This window comes from Sinohyriopsis cumingii, chromosome 10, assembly GCF_028554795.1.
Source record: "Sinohyriopsis cumingii isolate HCF-2022 chromosome 10, ASM2855479v2, whole genome shotgun sequence".
NCBI lineage: Eukaryota > Metazoa > Mollusca > Bivalvia > Unionida > Unionidae > Sinohyriopsis > Sinohyriopsis cumingii.
The window spans coordinates 8,388,289-8,405,908 of NC_142970.1; the positions used below are offsets into that span (position 1 = coordinate 8,388,289).

Here is a 17,620-nt window from a genome sequence, read left to right on the forward strand (position 1 = left end):
TTTGATTTTGTAGAACATTTGTTAAGTAAAGTCTATCTTAGAGACAGATCAAATGCATTTTTAATTCTTTGCGATAAAATTGGAAACAACTCTTTTGCTCTGCTTTATGCAGAAAATGCATTAGCCCACGCCTCATTTCACTTGAAGAGAAGAGGTTTTATAATGAAGTTAACATATACATACAGATGAGTAAGAAAATCCAAATCCTCAAACCCCGTCATCACCCCTCAACCGCTCAAAACTGTATGGCTGGTTCCTTACAGAACAAATGCAGTATGCCATATTTAATTGAACTAAACAATGGCTATCAGTAGGGATTTAATTATCCATATCACATGTGATTACAACCCTTTGTTACGGTGCGATAGGCTTATGCTATGCAAGGGAAGCAGAACGATCCCAAGTAGTAATTTTGTTGAAACTTCAAGTATCAAAATCATTAGATCTTTTACCCGCATTCTTGTGTTATAAAAAAACAAGCACTTCACAATGCATTTGCATATTTCTTTCATTATTTCAGCTTTTCAGAATTATTTTGAAGAAAGGTGTACCTGGTAGTGGTGTAACGGCCATTTAAAAAACACACCTAAGAAACAGGGAATAAAAGCAAATAAAACCCCAGAAATTAAGAACAACACCTTATAACATTATAACTTTAATGCGAATCACTGTAATCTTTATTTTCAAAACACTGGTGCAATATTATGATGCAGGTCATGCAGACGTATGCTTGTATCTCAACCACAGTAGAGACTTGACATTGTAAGTCAATGGACAAAGCAAATTAAATTTATTGTTTTAATTAGTCAGCACCTTTAGATTTTAGATTGCCTTTACAGTAATCTCATTTGCTTTGTTTCAGAAACTAATGCTGATTAGTACTTTCACAATTCAAGATTTAAAGCTAGCTTTTTGGCATAGACCTTGACTGTAATCTCTTCTCTTTTCTACATTCTGGCCTTTTTTTCCAAATATGGAAATACACATCTGAAAATTGTCATTGCATCTTGACTATCATAGACAAGGAAAGAGAGCTTAATCTTTGACTAGTTACAATTTATCAGGAATATTGTTCATTTCAGAAATATACATTTTGTGGTACGGATTAGAATTCTTTGTGACAAAGTTGGAAACAACTGTCACTACTTGCTCTGCTTTGTGTCAAATATACATTTCCCCACGTCTCATTTCACTTAATGACAAAATGTTTTGTAATGAAGCAAACGAATATACCCAGGATATAAAGAAAATCAAACTCCCCAAACCCCACCTTAGACCTCCGTCCATCCCGCACAAAATTATATGATAGGGCCCTTACTGTACCCATGCTGTACGTCCTATTGCACCTTTAATTGAAATCATAATTTTCATAATTTGTAATTTAATTATCCATATCACTGTTGATTACAATCCTTTGTAATTGTAGGATAAGCTAATGATATGCAATGGAAGCCGAACGATATTCCTCTCGTCATGTAGGTGCGTCATTTTGTTGAAACTTCGAGTATCAAGACCATGGCTGCGTTTATTCTCGTTTTTATGTTATGTTTTAAATGAAAAGAAGATTGGATTGCACAATCTGGTTCACCAAGACAGCTAAATTCGAACTATATGGAATAGGACCCGACGCTTTATGGAATGCGTGTGAATATTTTCCCGATCAAAGGCACTACTGCTACTGCTCCACCGATAACACGTGCAGCGACTGCACCAGCAGCAACTGGTCCTGCAGCGTACACTGCTGCCCCTGCTGCAACTACAGCTCCTGCGACTACTTTAGCTCCCGTGTGGAACATCTGACGTCGCCTCTCCTCTTCTTGCTCACGTAAGATTGTTTTAATTTGTTCACCCGTAAGGCGTTTAAGAGTCCACTCTTTAACGTGTTTTTGAAGGACATTTCTATATATGTTAATATTTTCAGCGTAAGGTCTCTTACCATTGTCAGAGATTTCGTTTGTGAGTCTCAGTAATCTCTCTAACTTTCCATTCATCACTTCATTATTGCCTTCTAAGTTATTTAGAGTTATATATCGTCTACCGCATTCATCAAGTAAATCCTTAAGACTGCTGTTCTCATTAATGATATCCCTAAATCCTCCTGCGTGAATTTGATCTTCGTGAGTAAAAATGACAATTGTGTGATTCAAAAGTTGTTTACCGAACATCATTCTCAGGAGCCCTAGGGTTTGTTCCATTTCATCCGTGAATCTCTCAGGCTTTATTACAAGTAGAAAAGCTTGCGGTCCGGGTTTTATATAACTGAGAGATTCTTGAATCTGCATTGCTGTTTGAAGCATTGGCCTCTTGTTGTCAAATAATCCTGGAGTATCCACAACAGTTACGTTTCTCTCAGCAAGATCTAGAAACGCCTTACCTACTGATAGTTCCTGTGTTACTGAATATAAACTGTATTTGGATTCGAAAGCTTTCTTCTTTAATATAAAATTTCCAGTTGCGCTTTTTCCGGCCCCGGTTTTACCCAGCAAAATAAATCGAAGTTCTGATTTCTTCTGAGCCATATTTGTACCAGTTGGATTGATATTAATGAACCTATAGAGAAAATGCAATAGTACATTCAACATATTTATGCATGCTTTAGTTAATAGATAAAAAGACGTAACTTTGATAATTTCATTACCAGCAACGTGTCATAGCTGCGATTCTTTTGATAACATTTTTTTTATTATTTATACACCTTATTCGATATTACAGATCGATTATACATCTTATAAAATTATTACAGAGAGGAATTATATAGTCTTCTTTATAAACAGATTGTTACCTGACCTTTAGCGCAAAAACATGTTCCTGAACTCAGATCCTAGTAAACATGATTTTGAAAATGATCATTATCTTCACTATAATGTACGATCTTGGAAAAATGTTAATGATGAAAATGTTGTTTAAAAATTACGCTCCCTTGCTGTCAATAATCATGACCAAACGTTAATGGCAACATATATATATATATATATATATATATATATATATATATATATATATATATATATATATATATATATATATATATATATATATATATATATATATATATATATATATATATATATATATGTATGTATATATGTGTGTATGTGTGTGTGTATGTGGTATATGGTGTAAACCGAGGACATTCATGTGATTACACACCAACGTACCCTCGGTTGGTAAAATGGTAAAAGCTTGCTTCTGCCAACACTTTTAGCCTAAAATAACGTAAAATCATGATTTGTAGGAAGGTCCCCGTTTACACGCTTAGTGATTGTTCGCGATTGGTCGGAATGAATCTTTCTTCCAAAGCTGGAGATACACACGCCCGAATCCATGTTCTCGATTGCCTGGTAAAAAACTTGTAGAGAGAGATCTGCGGTATCAAATTACACGTTGCAAATACGTATTATCTCGGGGCCCCGAGTGGCCGAGTGGTCTAAAGCGCTCTCCGTCACTGCTATCTCACTTCTGTCTGCGTGGGTTCGAGTCTCGGATTCGACCAATGTGGGTATGTGAGAAAGCTTGCCATTTGCTTCTCGAAGGTCGGTGGTTCTTTCCATGTATTTCCCGGGTTCTTCCTCCACCATTAATACTGGCCGCCATGTATAGCCTATCGTGTGCTGAAAAATGGCGTTAAACCCTACAACAACAACAACAACAACGTATTATCTCCCTTTAGACCCAAGCATCAAAGACCAACAACTTAGTAAAACTATAAAAAGAAACGCTGGTATATAAAAAAGTCCCTGGCATTTTTTTTTAAATATTTCATTCTTGTGAGACAATAGTGTTGGGAAACGCACGATACATTCATACCATACACGTCATATACATGTAAATAAATCTACGACATGTTCGAAAGAAGTGCATCAAAAAGCTATTAGAAATCCGCATACATTCATTGTATATTTGTACCGAAATTTACTAATTACCCGACCCATCTGTAAAGTTAAAACGTCCTGTTTGCGGCGAGATTTTACACACGTAAAGATATTGAAAAGACATCCTTGATATGCAAAATCTATTTTATGATTATTGAGTTATATCCGCCCCTATTTCATCATTTGCCTATTTAGTATTCAAACAGGAGACAACATATGTGAACAAGTGAAAAATTCCGCTAAGGTGAGATCGAATTAACACTAAACGAATTTGGAAGTTATACGCACAGAACTTCAGTAAATATATATAACGATAAATATACTATATAGAGGTTTATCATCAAGATGATCAGTCCCAATATGAACCATTTAATTACAGCAATATGTTTTTCATTATCGCGCTCTAAGTGTGATGTGATGTGATTTGGATTTTTAACGTAGCTTTAACAATTTTTCAGTCATATCGCTACGATGTCTGCAACGTGGCAGTTTATAGTGATGTCTAGCACTGGGGCATCATGCCGCAGACATGTAGCATGATGTCCCACCCAGTCACATTATCCTGACACCGGGCCGACCAGTCCTAGCACTAACCTCTTAATGCTGAGCGCCACGCGAGGCAGCTGTTAGTACCATTTTTGTAAGTCTTTGGTATGACTCGGCCGGGGATCGAACCCACGACCTCCCGCATCCGAGGAGGACGCTCTAACCACTAGGCCACCGGAGCGGTCTCGCGCTCTGAAGACCTGCTACATCACGTGCAACCAATCATACACTGTATGCAACATGTTCTGTTAAATGCATGTACTTGTTTCATTTGATGATTTGATGACTTCACTTAACATATTATTTGTATAAATAGTTATGTTGTAAACGAAGTCTTATTAAAACAACACATAAATATAAACACAAGGCGTTAGTCTATATTTTTTTACCCATATTTAAAGAGTTTTTTTCAACAATAGCCAAAATGCTCAGGATGGTCTACTGGAGAAACTTGTATTTAAAACTTAAAAGAACCGTTATTTAGAGCTGCGCTAGACTCATTTAGTCGTTTTTCCTTATGTTTTACACAGAAGGCGACGCGGAAGAAAAACTGCTTAAAATTTCAAATCAGCGATACAAGACACCTTTACGATGTACCTTGAATTAGCAAATGTATAAACTAACTCATCTGGAAGGTGAACCTTGAGAATGCCAGAGAGAGAGAGAGAGAGAGAGACAGACAGACAGACAGACAGACAGACAGACAGAGAGAGAGAGATTCGTACGCGTATTATGCAACGAAGATTTTACTTTCTTTTGTCAAAAGGCAAATATTCATTGCTGATAAGGCGAGTTTCCTGCCATACATACTCAAATCCAGCAAAGTAGTATTGTTACAAGCCAGGGGTATTTGCTTGACCTAGCGGTGTCAAACCCTGGCGCGATTCCGCTAGAAGCCATAAGTTTACCCCAAATTTCCAAAGACTTCATACAGCTTCAGTTGTAAATTAGAGAGTCCGACGGGTCAATACTATACATAACATTTTGCGCTAATCATTCCAAGATCATAAATCTCACGACTTGCTAAATATATATATATATATATATATATATATATATATATATATATATATATATATATATATATATATATATATATATATATATATATATATATATATATATATATATATATATATATATATATATATATATATATATATATATATATATATATATATATATATATATATATATATATATATATATATATATATACCGCACATCTGCATGGTTTCTCTTCATGAAATTTCCCTACGGCCAGCAGTTCACGCCGTAGAAACTATACAACTATCCCTTAACAGAGTGAACTATTTTTACTACGCCACCTTAGTCCAGTCAGTTTATGGTTTCAATGCACATTTCGCCAGTACAACTGCATCACATTTGCAACCATTGCGACATAAACGGTATCTTCCGATTCACTTCTTGATTGTTCATTTGTGTAATTTACCAGCCTCCTACCGTAAATACTTTCACTGCACTCACACCACCTATATACACCACTAGGTTTTAATAGAGACTATGCTACTCCAGAGACACTCTGCCGCTTTTGACCTGAATTCAAAGTAGTCCTGGCATCATGGCATCATGGAAACTCACAACACTTGACTCTGTGACGTTTGCTTCTATTAACTGGCTAATTGTTTCAGGCCAAGGAATATTTCCATTGCACCGAGTTCTAACAATCAAATAAGTAATCCCACAAATCCAAGAATTCCTTACGACGGGGATCTATAACCAAATGTGCATACTCCAGATGTATTACAGTATGATCTCCAAAGGGGTGGATTAGTCCTACTAAAGTCTAATTGCACGACAATCAGTCAATCAATAAAGTCATCAGTCAGTCAATAACAGCAAGATATATATTCAAATAAGGATGTAATTGCCCTAAATAACAATTGTAGACGAAACCCTTATGACGGTTGCAGTTACTTAATAATAGTATATAATTTGGACTTGATTTTAACGTAGCTTTAACAATCTTTCAGTCATATTGCTAAGATGTCTGCAGTGTGGCGGTTTATAGTAATGTCGAACACTGGAGCATCACGCTCAGACATGTAGCATGATGTCCCACGCGGTCACATTATTCTAACACCAGGCCAACTGGTCCTAACACTAACCTCTTAATGCTGAGCGCATAGCGAGGCAGCTGTTGGTACCATTTTTATGTCCTTGCTATGAATCGGCTTTGGTTCGAACCAGCGACCTCCCGCATCAGAGGCGGACGCTCTAACAACTAGGTCACCTGAGCGGTCGTATTAATTGTTAAGACTGGACTAGATATACAAACATGTCCTCGTTGGTCATAATGTACCAATGTCCACGGTCTCCATGATTTTGTCAAATAGTGTGTGTTCTTAGTTTGCATGGATTATACAGAATAGTTGTGTAAACGTGTTCGTCCTCGCTTGCATTGCTTAATTTCATATTCCTTAGAATTGACAATCCCATTTTTATTTCATTATATGCTATTGTAGCGTATTGTTTTTAATTGTATCATGTAAACAACTAATACATTACAGCAGTATTCTCTATATGCATGGCTTTAAAATCAGGGTTATTATTAATATAATAAATATGTTTATTTGCGTCAAGGTCAAGAGTATAGGAATTTACCTGATCTACCTGACATACTTCAAGTGCTATATTGCTTATTTTAGTAATATAATTCTAATAATAACTAGTAGTGTGTAATTTTGGAAAAATTAGGGTCGTTGTATAAGGTTCTTTTCCATTAGATAATACTAAATTGTGACCTGAGATCAGGCAATAGACGATATAATGTTGGCACAGATCGGAAGAGTAATGTGTGCTGTCAGCTCTAGAAAAAATCGATTTGTATTAGCTGTCGTGTCCAGTATTTCTTTTTGCCGGGGAATCCTTCTCTTCAAGTTATTGAATTACAGTGATTGTGTTCTCCGGAAATTCAAAGGAGACCTAATGAAACTCTTGAACAGAGACATTCATTGAAAGTTATAATGAATTCACACTTGAAATTATATTGCTGTGATTCAGTAAAAGGCTGCTTACAACATCATATATATATATATATATATATATATATATATATATATATATATATATATATATATATATATTCCTAGTGCGATAGTGTTAAAGCCTCCATTCATACTGTCTTGATAAGCGTACAGCGATCTTTGTTATCTATAAAATTCTTTTATAAAGCTCATTTTATTGAGTGGACTTGTCAAAGAGAGATTCCTCCTTATATACCATCAGTTGGAAAATGTTATATTAGATTTTAATTTGGACGGTTTTAATATGTATCAACTACCAGCTTACTAGGTTTAGGATAATAACCTGTTTCTGTTCAATCACACTAACGGGACTCTGACAGATGTACAATGTACCTTAGTCTGTAAAGATCCAGATGTGATTGTTACAGAAACGTGTCGCCTTTATCCTCTTTTTTTGTGTGCATACACTCCACCTCCATTATCGATATCAGGTGTTGGATAAAATCCTTTCAGCACCAAATACCACCATGAAAATATACCCCTTTGGACAAAACCTGTCTGGCTAAATGAAATATAGGTCGTAATCACCTCCCCCACTCTAAGTTTGACCCATTTAAACTGTGCAAACCAATGATAAATATACATTTTAATGTGCCGGCTTGGACCCTCTGACGGTTTTTGTCGGTTTTAGTAGATAGAAGGCGTATATAGGGCAAGATGTTAGATATTAACAGACAAGTATATTATGATGCATGATGAGTGTTATGATGTAAAGAATAATTGCATGTGCATGTGCTTTGCTATCTCGCTATTATAAGTAGTGAGACTTCTGTATTTGACCAATATTGTTATGTTTTGGGAAGTGCTTTAAAGATAAGTCATAATTTAAATGATATACATATCATTCCATAAATAAATCAAATAGTGGGTATATTGATGACATGTCACATTTCTTGTTTTCCGCCAGGATATAAGTGCTTACAAACTAAACCATAATTATATCCTATAAAAATGAAATTCCGTAATTAAATTATATATGAAGTATATTTATGATATGTCACATTTCTTTTTTTTCTCTTGTATCCCGTTTCAAAATAGGCCCGTATAGTTACGTGTGTATACAGTGATTAAAGGCTTAGCCTGCGGGATGGATAATATCCTGTCTTTCATTTTAGTGTGTGTGTGTATGTATGGGTGGGTGGATGTCCAAGGGGATTATTTTCCTGGAGGAAATCTTGTCCTTGTTTTGGGGGGTTTTGTTGTACTCGGCAGGTAGCACAAATGAATTTAGTTGGGTCTGGAACCTTCAACTTGCTCACATAGCAATGAAATGAAAGCATTCTATTATGCCTTGATGTAAACGAAGCACTCACGATTTGGGCTGGCAATTAACTGCTACAAAAAAAAATCCGTTTAAAGAATGAAATGAGAAGTAATAAGGACTCAATTTATCCGTAGATAACAGTTAAATATAGAGCGCATATTTGATGCTACATTTATTTTTTGGTCTTCTGATTTTAACAATTATTATTGGGAAACGGTAACACTGGACAACAAATTTTTACAAAAGTCATGTTACTGAAATAAAATTAGTCAATTCTTATCAATTTTTATGTGCTGAACACGAATATGACAGTCAAATTGCAAAATTGGCTCTAGTTTTTTTGTAATCTGCAAGAAATTGATGTTTACATAACGAAATGCATTCCAATAGTAAAAGGTCAACTGTAATAGCCTACCTATAAAAAATCAAGTCATTGACTACATCTTAGATTTCTTCGCCTGTCTCTTGTACAGCTGTTCGGGAGCATCTCTGAGGAGTGTCCAGCAGTAGTCAGCCAGCATTGTAGTGGACCATTTTCCCTGGTATCTTTGTTCCATTGTTGCGATATCTTGATGAAAACGTTCGCCGTGTTCATCACTAAGAATACCACAGTTGCTAGGAAAGAAATCCAAATGGGAATGAAGGAAGTGAATCTTTAGAGACATATTGCAGCCAAGTTTCTTATACTTCATCAACATGTCTTCTACTAGTTCCTTATAGTTTTCTGCCCTAACATTTCCGAGGAAGTTTGTAGAAACTAGGCGAAAAGCATTCCATGCTTGTTTCGCGTCACCTTCCAGCAAGTTGTTGAACCGGTCATCTTTGAAAAGCTCTCGAATCTGAGGACCCACAAAAACTCCCTCTTTAATCTTTGCTTCGCTGAGTCGAGGGAATTTTTCATGCAGGTATCGGAATGCTGGCAAAGTCCGGTCAATGGCTTTCACGAAGTTCTTCATCAAACCTAGTTTGATGTGAAGGGGTGGTAGCAAGATTTTCTGAGCCTCAACCAGAGCTGGCTGTTGGATATTCTTCTCTCCAATGGCTACATTCTGCCTGTGAGTCCATTCCTTCCTCATGTAGTGCATTTCCCTTGCTCGGCTATCCCACTCGCATAAGAAACACATGTATTTTGTATATCCTTGCTGCAGTCCCATTAAAAGGGCAACTACCTTCAAATCACCACAGAGGTGCCAGCTGTACTTGTTATACTCAATGGAATTCAGTAGCTGCCTTAAGTTATCGTATGTCTCTTTCATGTGGACAGCATACGCTACTGGAATAGATGGAAGAATGTTTCCATTGTGCAAAAGCACAGCCTTGAGACTCAGTTTCGAAGAGTCCACAAATAGTCTCCATTCTTGTGGGTCATGAGTGATTTTTAAAGCATTCATGAGGCCCTCAATATCGGAACAGAATATCAGATTACTTTCCTTTCTGAAGAAAGGCTCCAATTGCTGGTGGCGCTTTCGATATGCAGTAATTGTGACATCTTCTTCTAGAAGATTCCATTGTTGGAGTCTTGATCCTAGCAATTCTGCCTTGTTCTTTGATAAGTCCAAATCACGAATCAGGTCATTTAGTTCTTCCTGTGTTATTCTGTGTGGGGTTGATGATGCACCACAGTGAAAATCTGGATCACTGCATGCTGATGGACCAGGAGAAGAACAGGTCGACTCACCTTTGTCTTCGTCAGATGAATCAAGAGAATATTCTGCTGGAGGTTCTGGAATAGGAAGTCCCTCACCATGTGGAACTGGTCTCAATGCAGACGGAATGTTTGGGTAGACTATTCTCGACTTCTTTCGCTTCGTTATTCCGCCGGAAAGAGGAGGAACCAAGCAGAAGTAACAGTCATTTAGGTGGTTGCTTGGCTCTCTCCACACCATTGGGACTGCAAACGGCATTGATGACCTTTTGCAATTCAACCACTGTGAAAGCTGTGTTGTACATGTAGCACAGCATATAAGCGGAGCCCAAGGCTTGTCTTGGTCACCAACCTTGCATCCGAAGTAAAGATGATATGCCTTCTTCACTTGAGAATTGATACTTTTCTTCTGGTTGGCAAATGTCACTTCCCCACAAATATAGCAAAAATTCTCCGCGGTATTAACACACTTTCGAGGCATTACTGTTCTTTATTGTACGTAAATGGATAAAATAATAAGTTTTATGTAACAGTAGCTTGAACTGTCTCGCACAACGTCTAAAATATTTTAAATGCTGAACCTATCTGATTGGGCTTTATATAGTACACTGCTTACGTCAGCTTCAGCAGCCGCCTGGCATTAGTATAATAGGCCTACACATGTATAGTACACTGCTGACGTCAACTTACTTCAGCAGCCGCATGGCATTAGTATTGCATTGCATCAGAAAATGATGCAATCAACTGTGGATGATGTGAGCATGATGGTATTATGCAATGTTACATCATTATTCCGGATGTTGCTGCAGTCCTACTGGAGAAATTTACACAGTGAAACATAGAAAATGAGGTATATGAATATCTTCAAAACGAGAGCCAATACAAATTTTTCACGGTTATATTCGTGTTCGGCACACCAAAATACTACAGATTAGGGCCTTTTCAAGTCAGTAATGATTTCACTGTTGACCAGTGTAATTGAAAGAACAAATATTAGATATCTCCATCTAACAACACATATTACTGAGACTGGGGTATTATTTTCCCTGGGCAGTGGAAATATAATCAAAAGAACATATTTGTTTATGTTTTGATATAATTTGACAGCATTTATTTTCTTCTCTATATTTTGCCCATGTTTCTGTATATTTGACGATGCGTTTACTTGTTTGCCATAGCGGCTTTTAGCTGCAAAATGGGGAGGGCGAGGAATGTAATGGTGGGTAAGTTATTATTTTCTTAAAACGACTGTATAAGAGGATTATGGTGAATATGTAAGCGACAAGAATAAAAGCAATTAATTATTTAAGACTCGAACGTTTCTCATCGTTTAATGTCAGCAAAATATAATTTAATTCAGTTATACAATGTCGCGAGCCTGAAACACCACCTGACAAATTGCTATTTGTGAAGACAGTATGGATTTCAAGATAATTGGAATAAAATTCGAAGCATTAGCTATATATAACACTCTCCATTATATAGAGCGGACAGTACTAATGAATACATATTTTCATTATCAATCTAAAAGCCAAAGTCTGATTCCATAACGAGCACAGCGTCTTGACATGGTTCTTCTGCACTGTGAATATATTGAATACAGTAGCACTGTAAATTAACTTGGTGAATTCCAGGGCCAAAGAACTCAGATTAAGCGGTCTCCTAATGCTGAAGACCTCAGCGAGTAAACACAAGTCACTATTTCAAAATTTTCATCGCTAAAAACGGACACTGTGGGTTGACCTGTATGCGGAAAAGTCGTCCATCAACATGATACAAAGTTCCATGGCACAGGTAAGATAAGTTGTGTAGGACAAAATAGCGAGTAAATTTAGTCATATGAGTTCGTTATCACTTTGGTACAGATCTTCTCCTGGTCCATCAACATGATACAAAGTTCCATGGCACAGGTAAGATAAGTTGTGTAGGACAAAATAGCGAGTAAATTTAGTCATATGAGTTCGTTATCACTTTGGTACAGATCAATAGTGATAATATGACCTACGTCGATAAGTATCGACCGTTTCGTTTCGATAAGAGTGGAGGACGCAATGGCTAAGGTGATTTCAATATTAACCGATATAAGGCGGTGTGTGCCAGCATTGTACTTGTTCCACTTATTTAAATTCTGGATTATATATGTGGCGTGACTGATATAAACAACATTATCAAAAGTACGAAAATTATTTTTGTTGATGATCATTCTATCAAATATTTTATAAAGGTGTTCAAAGTGGATACTGATTTGATTTTTGTAGAACATTTGTTAAGTAAAGTCTATCTTAGAGACAGATCAAATGCATTTTTTTAATTCTTTGCGATAAATTTGGAAACAGCTCTCTTGCTCTGCTTTGTGTGGAAAATACATTAGCCCACGCCTCATTTCACTTGAAGAGAAGAGGTTTTATAATGATGTTAACATATACATACAGACGAGTAAGAAAATCCAAATCCCCAAACCCCGTCATCACCCCTCAACCGCTCAAAATTGTATGGGTGGCTCCTTACAGAACAAATGCAGTATGCCATATTTAATTGAACTAAACAATGGCTATCAGTAGGGATTTAATTATCCATATCACATGTGATTACAACCCTCTGTTACGGTGCGATAGGCTTATGCTATGCAAGGGAAGCAGAACGATCCCAAGTAGGTGCGTAATTTTGTTGAAACTTCAAATATCAAAATCACTCCATCTTTTACCCGCATTCTTGTGTTATAAAAAAACAAGCACTTCACAATGCATTTGCATATTTCTTTCATTATTTCAGCTTTTCAGAATTATTTTGAAGAAAGGTGTACCTGGTAGTGGTGTAACGGCCATTTAAAAAACACATCTAAGAAACAGGGAATAAAAGCAAATAAAACCCCAAAAATTAAGAACAACACCTTATAACATTATAACTTTAATGCGAATCACTGTAATCTTTATTTTCAAAACACTGTTGCAATATTATGATGCAGGTCATGCAGACGTATGCTTGTATCTCAACCACAGTAGAGACTTGACATTGTAAGTCAATGGACAAAGCAAATTAAATTTATTGTTTTAATTAGTCAGCACCTTTAGATTTTAGATTGCCTTTACAGTAATCTCATTTGCTTTGTTTCAGAAACTAATGCTGATTAGTACTTTCACAATTCAAGATTTAAAGCTAGCTTTTTGGCATAGACCTTGACTGTAATCTCTTCTCTTTTCTACATTCTGGCCTTTTTTTCCAAATATGGAAATACACATCTGAAAATTGTCATTGCATCTTGACTATCATAGACAAGGAAAGAGAGCTTAATCTTTGACTAGTTACAATTTATCAGGAATATTGTTCATTTCAGAAATATACATCTTGTGGTACGGATTAGAATTCTTTGTGACAAAGTTGGAAACAACTGTCACTACTTGCTCTGCTTTGTGTCAAATATACATTTCCCCACGTCTCATTTCACTTAATGACAAAATGTTTTGTAATGAAGCAAACGAATATACCCAGGATATAAAGAAAATCAAACTCCCCAAACCCCACCTTAGACCTCCGTCCATCCCGCACAAAATTATATGATAGGGCCCTTACTGTACCCATGCTGTACGTCCTATTGCACCTTTAATTGAAATCATAATTTTCATAATTTGTAATTTAATTATCCATATCACTGTTGATTACAATCCTTTGTAATTGTAGGATAAGCTAATGATATGCAATGGAAGCCGAACGATATTCCTCTCGTCATGTAGGTGCGTCATTTTGTTGAAACTTCGAGTATCAAGACCATGGCTGCGTTTATTCTCGTTTTTATGTTATGTTTTAAATGAAAAGAAGATTGGATTGCACAATCTGGTTCACCAAGACAGCTAAATTCGAACTATATGGAATAGGACCCGACGCTTTATGGAATGCGTGTGAATATTTTCCCGATCAAAGGCACTACTGCTACTGCTCCACCGATAACACGTGCAGCGACTGCACCAGCAGCAACTGGTCCTGCAGCGTACACTGCTGCCCCTGCTGCAACTACAGCTCCTGCGACTACTTTAGCTCCCGTGTGGAACATCTGACGTCGCCTCTCCTCTTCTTGCTCACGTAAGATTGTTTTAATTTGTTCACCCGTAAGGCGTTTAAGAGTCCACTCTTTAACGTGTTTTTGAAGGACATTTCTATATATGTTAATATTTTCAGCGTAAGGTCTCTTACCATTGTCAGAGATTTCGTTTGTGAGTCTCAGTAATCTCTCTAACTTTCCATTCATCACTTCATTATTGCCTTCTAAGTTATTTAGAGTTATATATCGTCTACCGCATTCATCAAGTAAATCCTTAAGACTGCTGTTCTCATTAATGATATCCCTAAATCCTCCTGCGTGAATTTGATCTTCGTGAGTAAAAATGACAATTGTGTGATTCAAAAGTTGTTTACCGAACATCATTCTCAGGAGCCCTAGGGTTTGTTCCTCTTCATCCGTGAATCTCCCAGGCTTTATTACAAGTAGAAAAGCTTGCGGTCCGGGTTTTATATAACTGAGAGATTCTTGAATCTGCATTGCTGTTTGAAGCATTGGCCTCTTGTTGTCAAATAATCCTGGAGTATCCACAACAGTTACGTTTCTCTCAGCAAGATCTAGAAACGCCTTACCTACTGATAGTTCCTGTGTTACTGAATTGAAACTGTGTTTGGATTCGAAAGCTTTCTTCTTTAATATAAAATTTCCAGTTGCGCTTTTTCCGGCCCCGGTTTTACCCAGCAAAATAAATCGAAGTTCTGATTTCTTCTGAGCCATATTTGCACCAGTTGGATTGATATTAATGAACCTATAGAGAAAATGCAATAGTACATTCAACATATTTATGCATGCTTTAGTTAATAGATACAAAGACGTAACTTTGATAATTTCATTACCAGCAACGTGTCATAGCTGCGATTCTTTTGATAACATTTTTTTTATTATTTATACACCTTATTCGATATTACAGATCGATTATACATCTTATAAAATTATTACAGAGAGGAATTATATAGTCTTCTTTATAAACAGATTGTTACCTGACCTTTAGCGCAAAAACATGTTCCTGAACTCAGATCCTAGTAAACATGATTTTGAAAATGATCATTATCTTCACTATAATGTACGATCTTGGAAAAATGTTAATGATGAAAATGTTGTTTAAAAATTACGCTCCCTTGCTGTCAATAATCATGACCAAACGTTAATGGCAACCTATATATATATATATATATATATATATATATATATATATATATATATATATATATATATATATATATATATATATATATATATATATATATATATATATATATATATATATGTATGTATGTATGTATGTATGTATATATGTGTGTGTGTGTGTGTGTGTGTGTGTGTGTGTGGTATATGGTGTAAACCGAGGACATTCATGTGATTACACATCAACGTACCCTCGGTTGGTAAAATGGTAAAAGCTTGCTTCTGCCAACACTTTTAGCCTAGAATAACGTAAAATCATGATTTGTAGGAAGGTCCCCGTTTACACGCTTAGTGATTGTTCGTGATTGGTCGGAGTGAATCTTTCTTCCAAAGCTGGAGATACACACGCCCGAATCCATGTTCTCGATTGCCTGGTAAAAAACTTGTAGAGAGAGATCTGCGGTATCAAATTACACGTTGCAAATACGTATTATCTCGGGGCCCCGAGTGGCCGAGTGGTCTAAAGCGCTCTCCGTCACTGCTATCTCACTTCTGTCTGCGTGGGTTCGAGTCTCGGATTCGACCAATGTGGGTATGTGAGAAAGCTTGCCATTTGCTTCTCGAAGGTCGGTGGTTCTTTCCATGTATTTCCCGGGTTCTTCCTCCACCATTAATACTGGCCGCCATGTATAGCCTATCGTGTGCTGAAAAATGGCGTTAAACCCTACAACAACAACAACAACAACGTATTATCTCCCTTTAGACCCAAGCATCAAAGACCAACAACTTAGTAAAACTATAAAAAGAAACGCTGGTATATAAAAAAGTCCCTGGCATTTTTTTTTAAATATTTCATTCTTGTGAGACAATAGTGTTGGGAAACGCACGATACATTCATACCATACACGTCATATACATGCAAATAAATCTACATGTTCGAAAGAAGTGCATCAAAAAGCTATTAGAAATCCGCATACATTCATTGTATATTTGTACCGAAATTTACTAATTACCCGACCCATCTGTAAAGTTAAAACGTCCTGTTTGCGGCGAGATTTTACACACGTAAAGATATTGAAAAGACATCCTTGATATGCAAAATTTATTTTATGATTATTGAGTTATATCCGCCCCTATTTCATCATTTGCCTATTTAGTATTCAAACAGGAGACAACATATGTGAACAAGTGAAAAATTCCGCTAAGGTGAGATCGAATTAACACTAACCGAATTTGGAAGTTATACGCACAGAACTTCAGTAAATATATATAACGATAAATATACTATATAGAGGTTTATCATCAAGATGATCAGTCCCAATATGAACCATTTAATTACAGCAATATGTTTTTCATTATCGCGCTCTAAGTGTGATGTGATGTGATTTGGATTTTTAACGTAGCTTTAACAATTTTTCAGTCATATCGCTACGATGTCTGCAACATGGCAGTTTATAGTGATGTCTAGCACTGGGGCATCATGCCGCAGACATGTAGCATGATGTCCCACCCAGTCACATTATCCTGACACCGGGCCGACCAGTCCTAGCACTAACCTCTTAATGCTGAGCGCCACGCGAGGCAGCTGTTAGTACCATTTTTGTAAGTCTTTGGTATGACTCGGCCGGGGATCGAACCCACGACCTCCCGCATCCGAGGCGGACGCTCTAACCACTAGGCCACCGGAGCGGTCTCGCGCTCTGAAGACCTGCTACATCACGTGCAACCAATCATACACTGTATGCATTCAATGTTCTGTTAAATGCATGTACTTGTTTCATTTGGTGATTTGATGACTTCACTTAACATATTATTTGTATAAATAGTTATGTTGTAAACGAAGTCTTATTAAAACAACACATAAATATAAACAGAAGGCGTTAGTCTATATTTTTTTTACCCATATTTAAAGAGTTTTTTTCAACAATAGCCAAAATGCTCAGGATGGTCTACTGGAGAAACTTGTATTTAAAACTTAAAAGAACCGTTATTTAGAGCCGCGCTAGACTCATTTAGTCGTTTTTCCTTATGTTTTACACAGAAGGCGACGCGGAAGAAAATCTGCTT

At 36.6% G+C, this 17,620-nt stretch overlaps 1 protein-coding gene across 1 annotated transcript; it reads right to left on the reverse strand.

The window, feature by feature from the left end:
* Nucleotides 1-1,631: 1,631 nt before the first annotated feature.
* On the reverse strand, nucleotides 1,632-15,145 carry LOC149789574 (GTPase IMAP family member 8-like). The gene is made up of 2 exons (XM_089972787.1): nucleotides 14,265-15,145; nucleotides 1,632-2,550 (listed from the first exon to the last, which is right to left on the reverse strand). The coding sequence occupies exons 1-2, from the start codon at nucleotides 15,143-15,145 to the stop codon at nucleotides 1,632-1,634; spliced, it is 1,800 nt and encodes a 599-aa protein (XP_089828913.1).
* Nucleotides 15,146-17,620: the final 2,475 nt, after the last annotated feature.

Bases quoted from the DNA above. Each gene is read 5' to 3' on its own strand.
- LOC149789574 (XM_089972787.1), bottom strand. From the start codon at position 15,145: ATGGCTCAGAAGAAATCAGAACTTCGATTTATTTTGCTGGGTAAAACC. The intron at 2,551-14,264 runs TCCATAAAGCGT...TTTTCTCTATAG, and splicing joins GGGAAAATATTCACACGCAT to GTTCATTAATATCAATCCAA.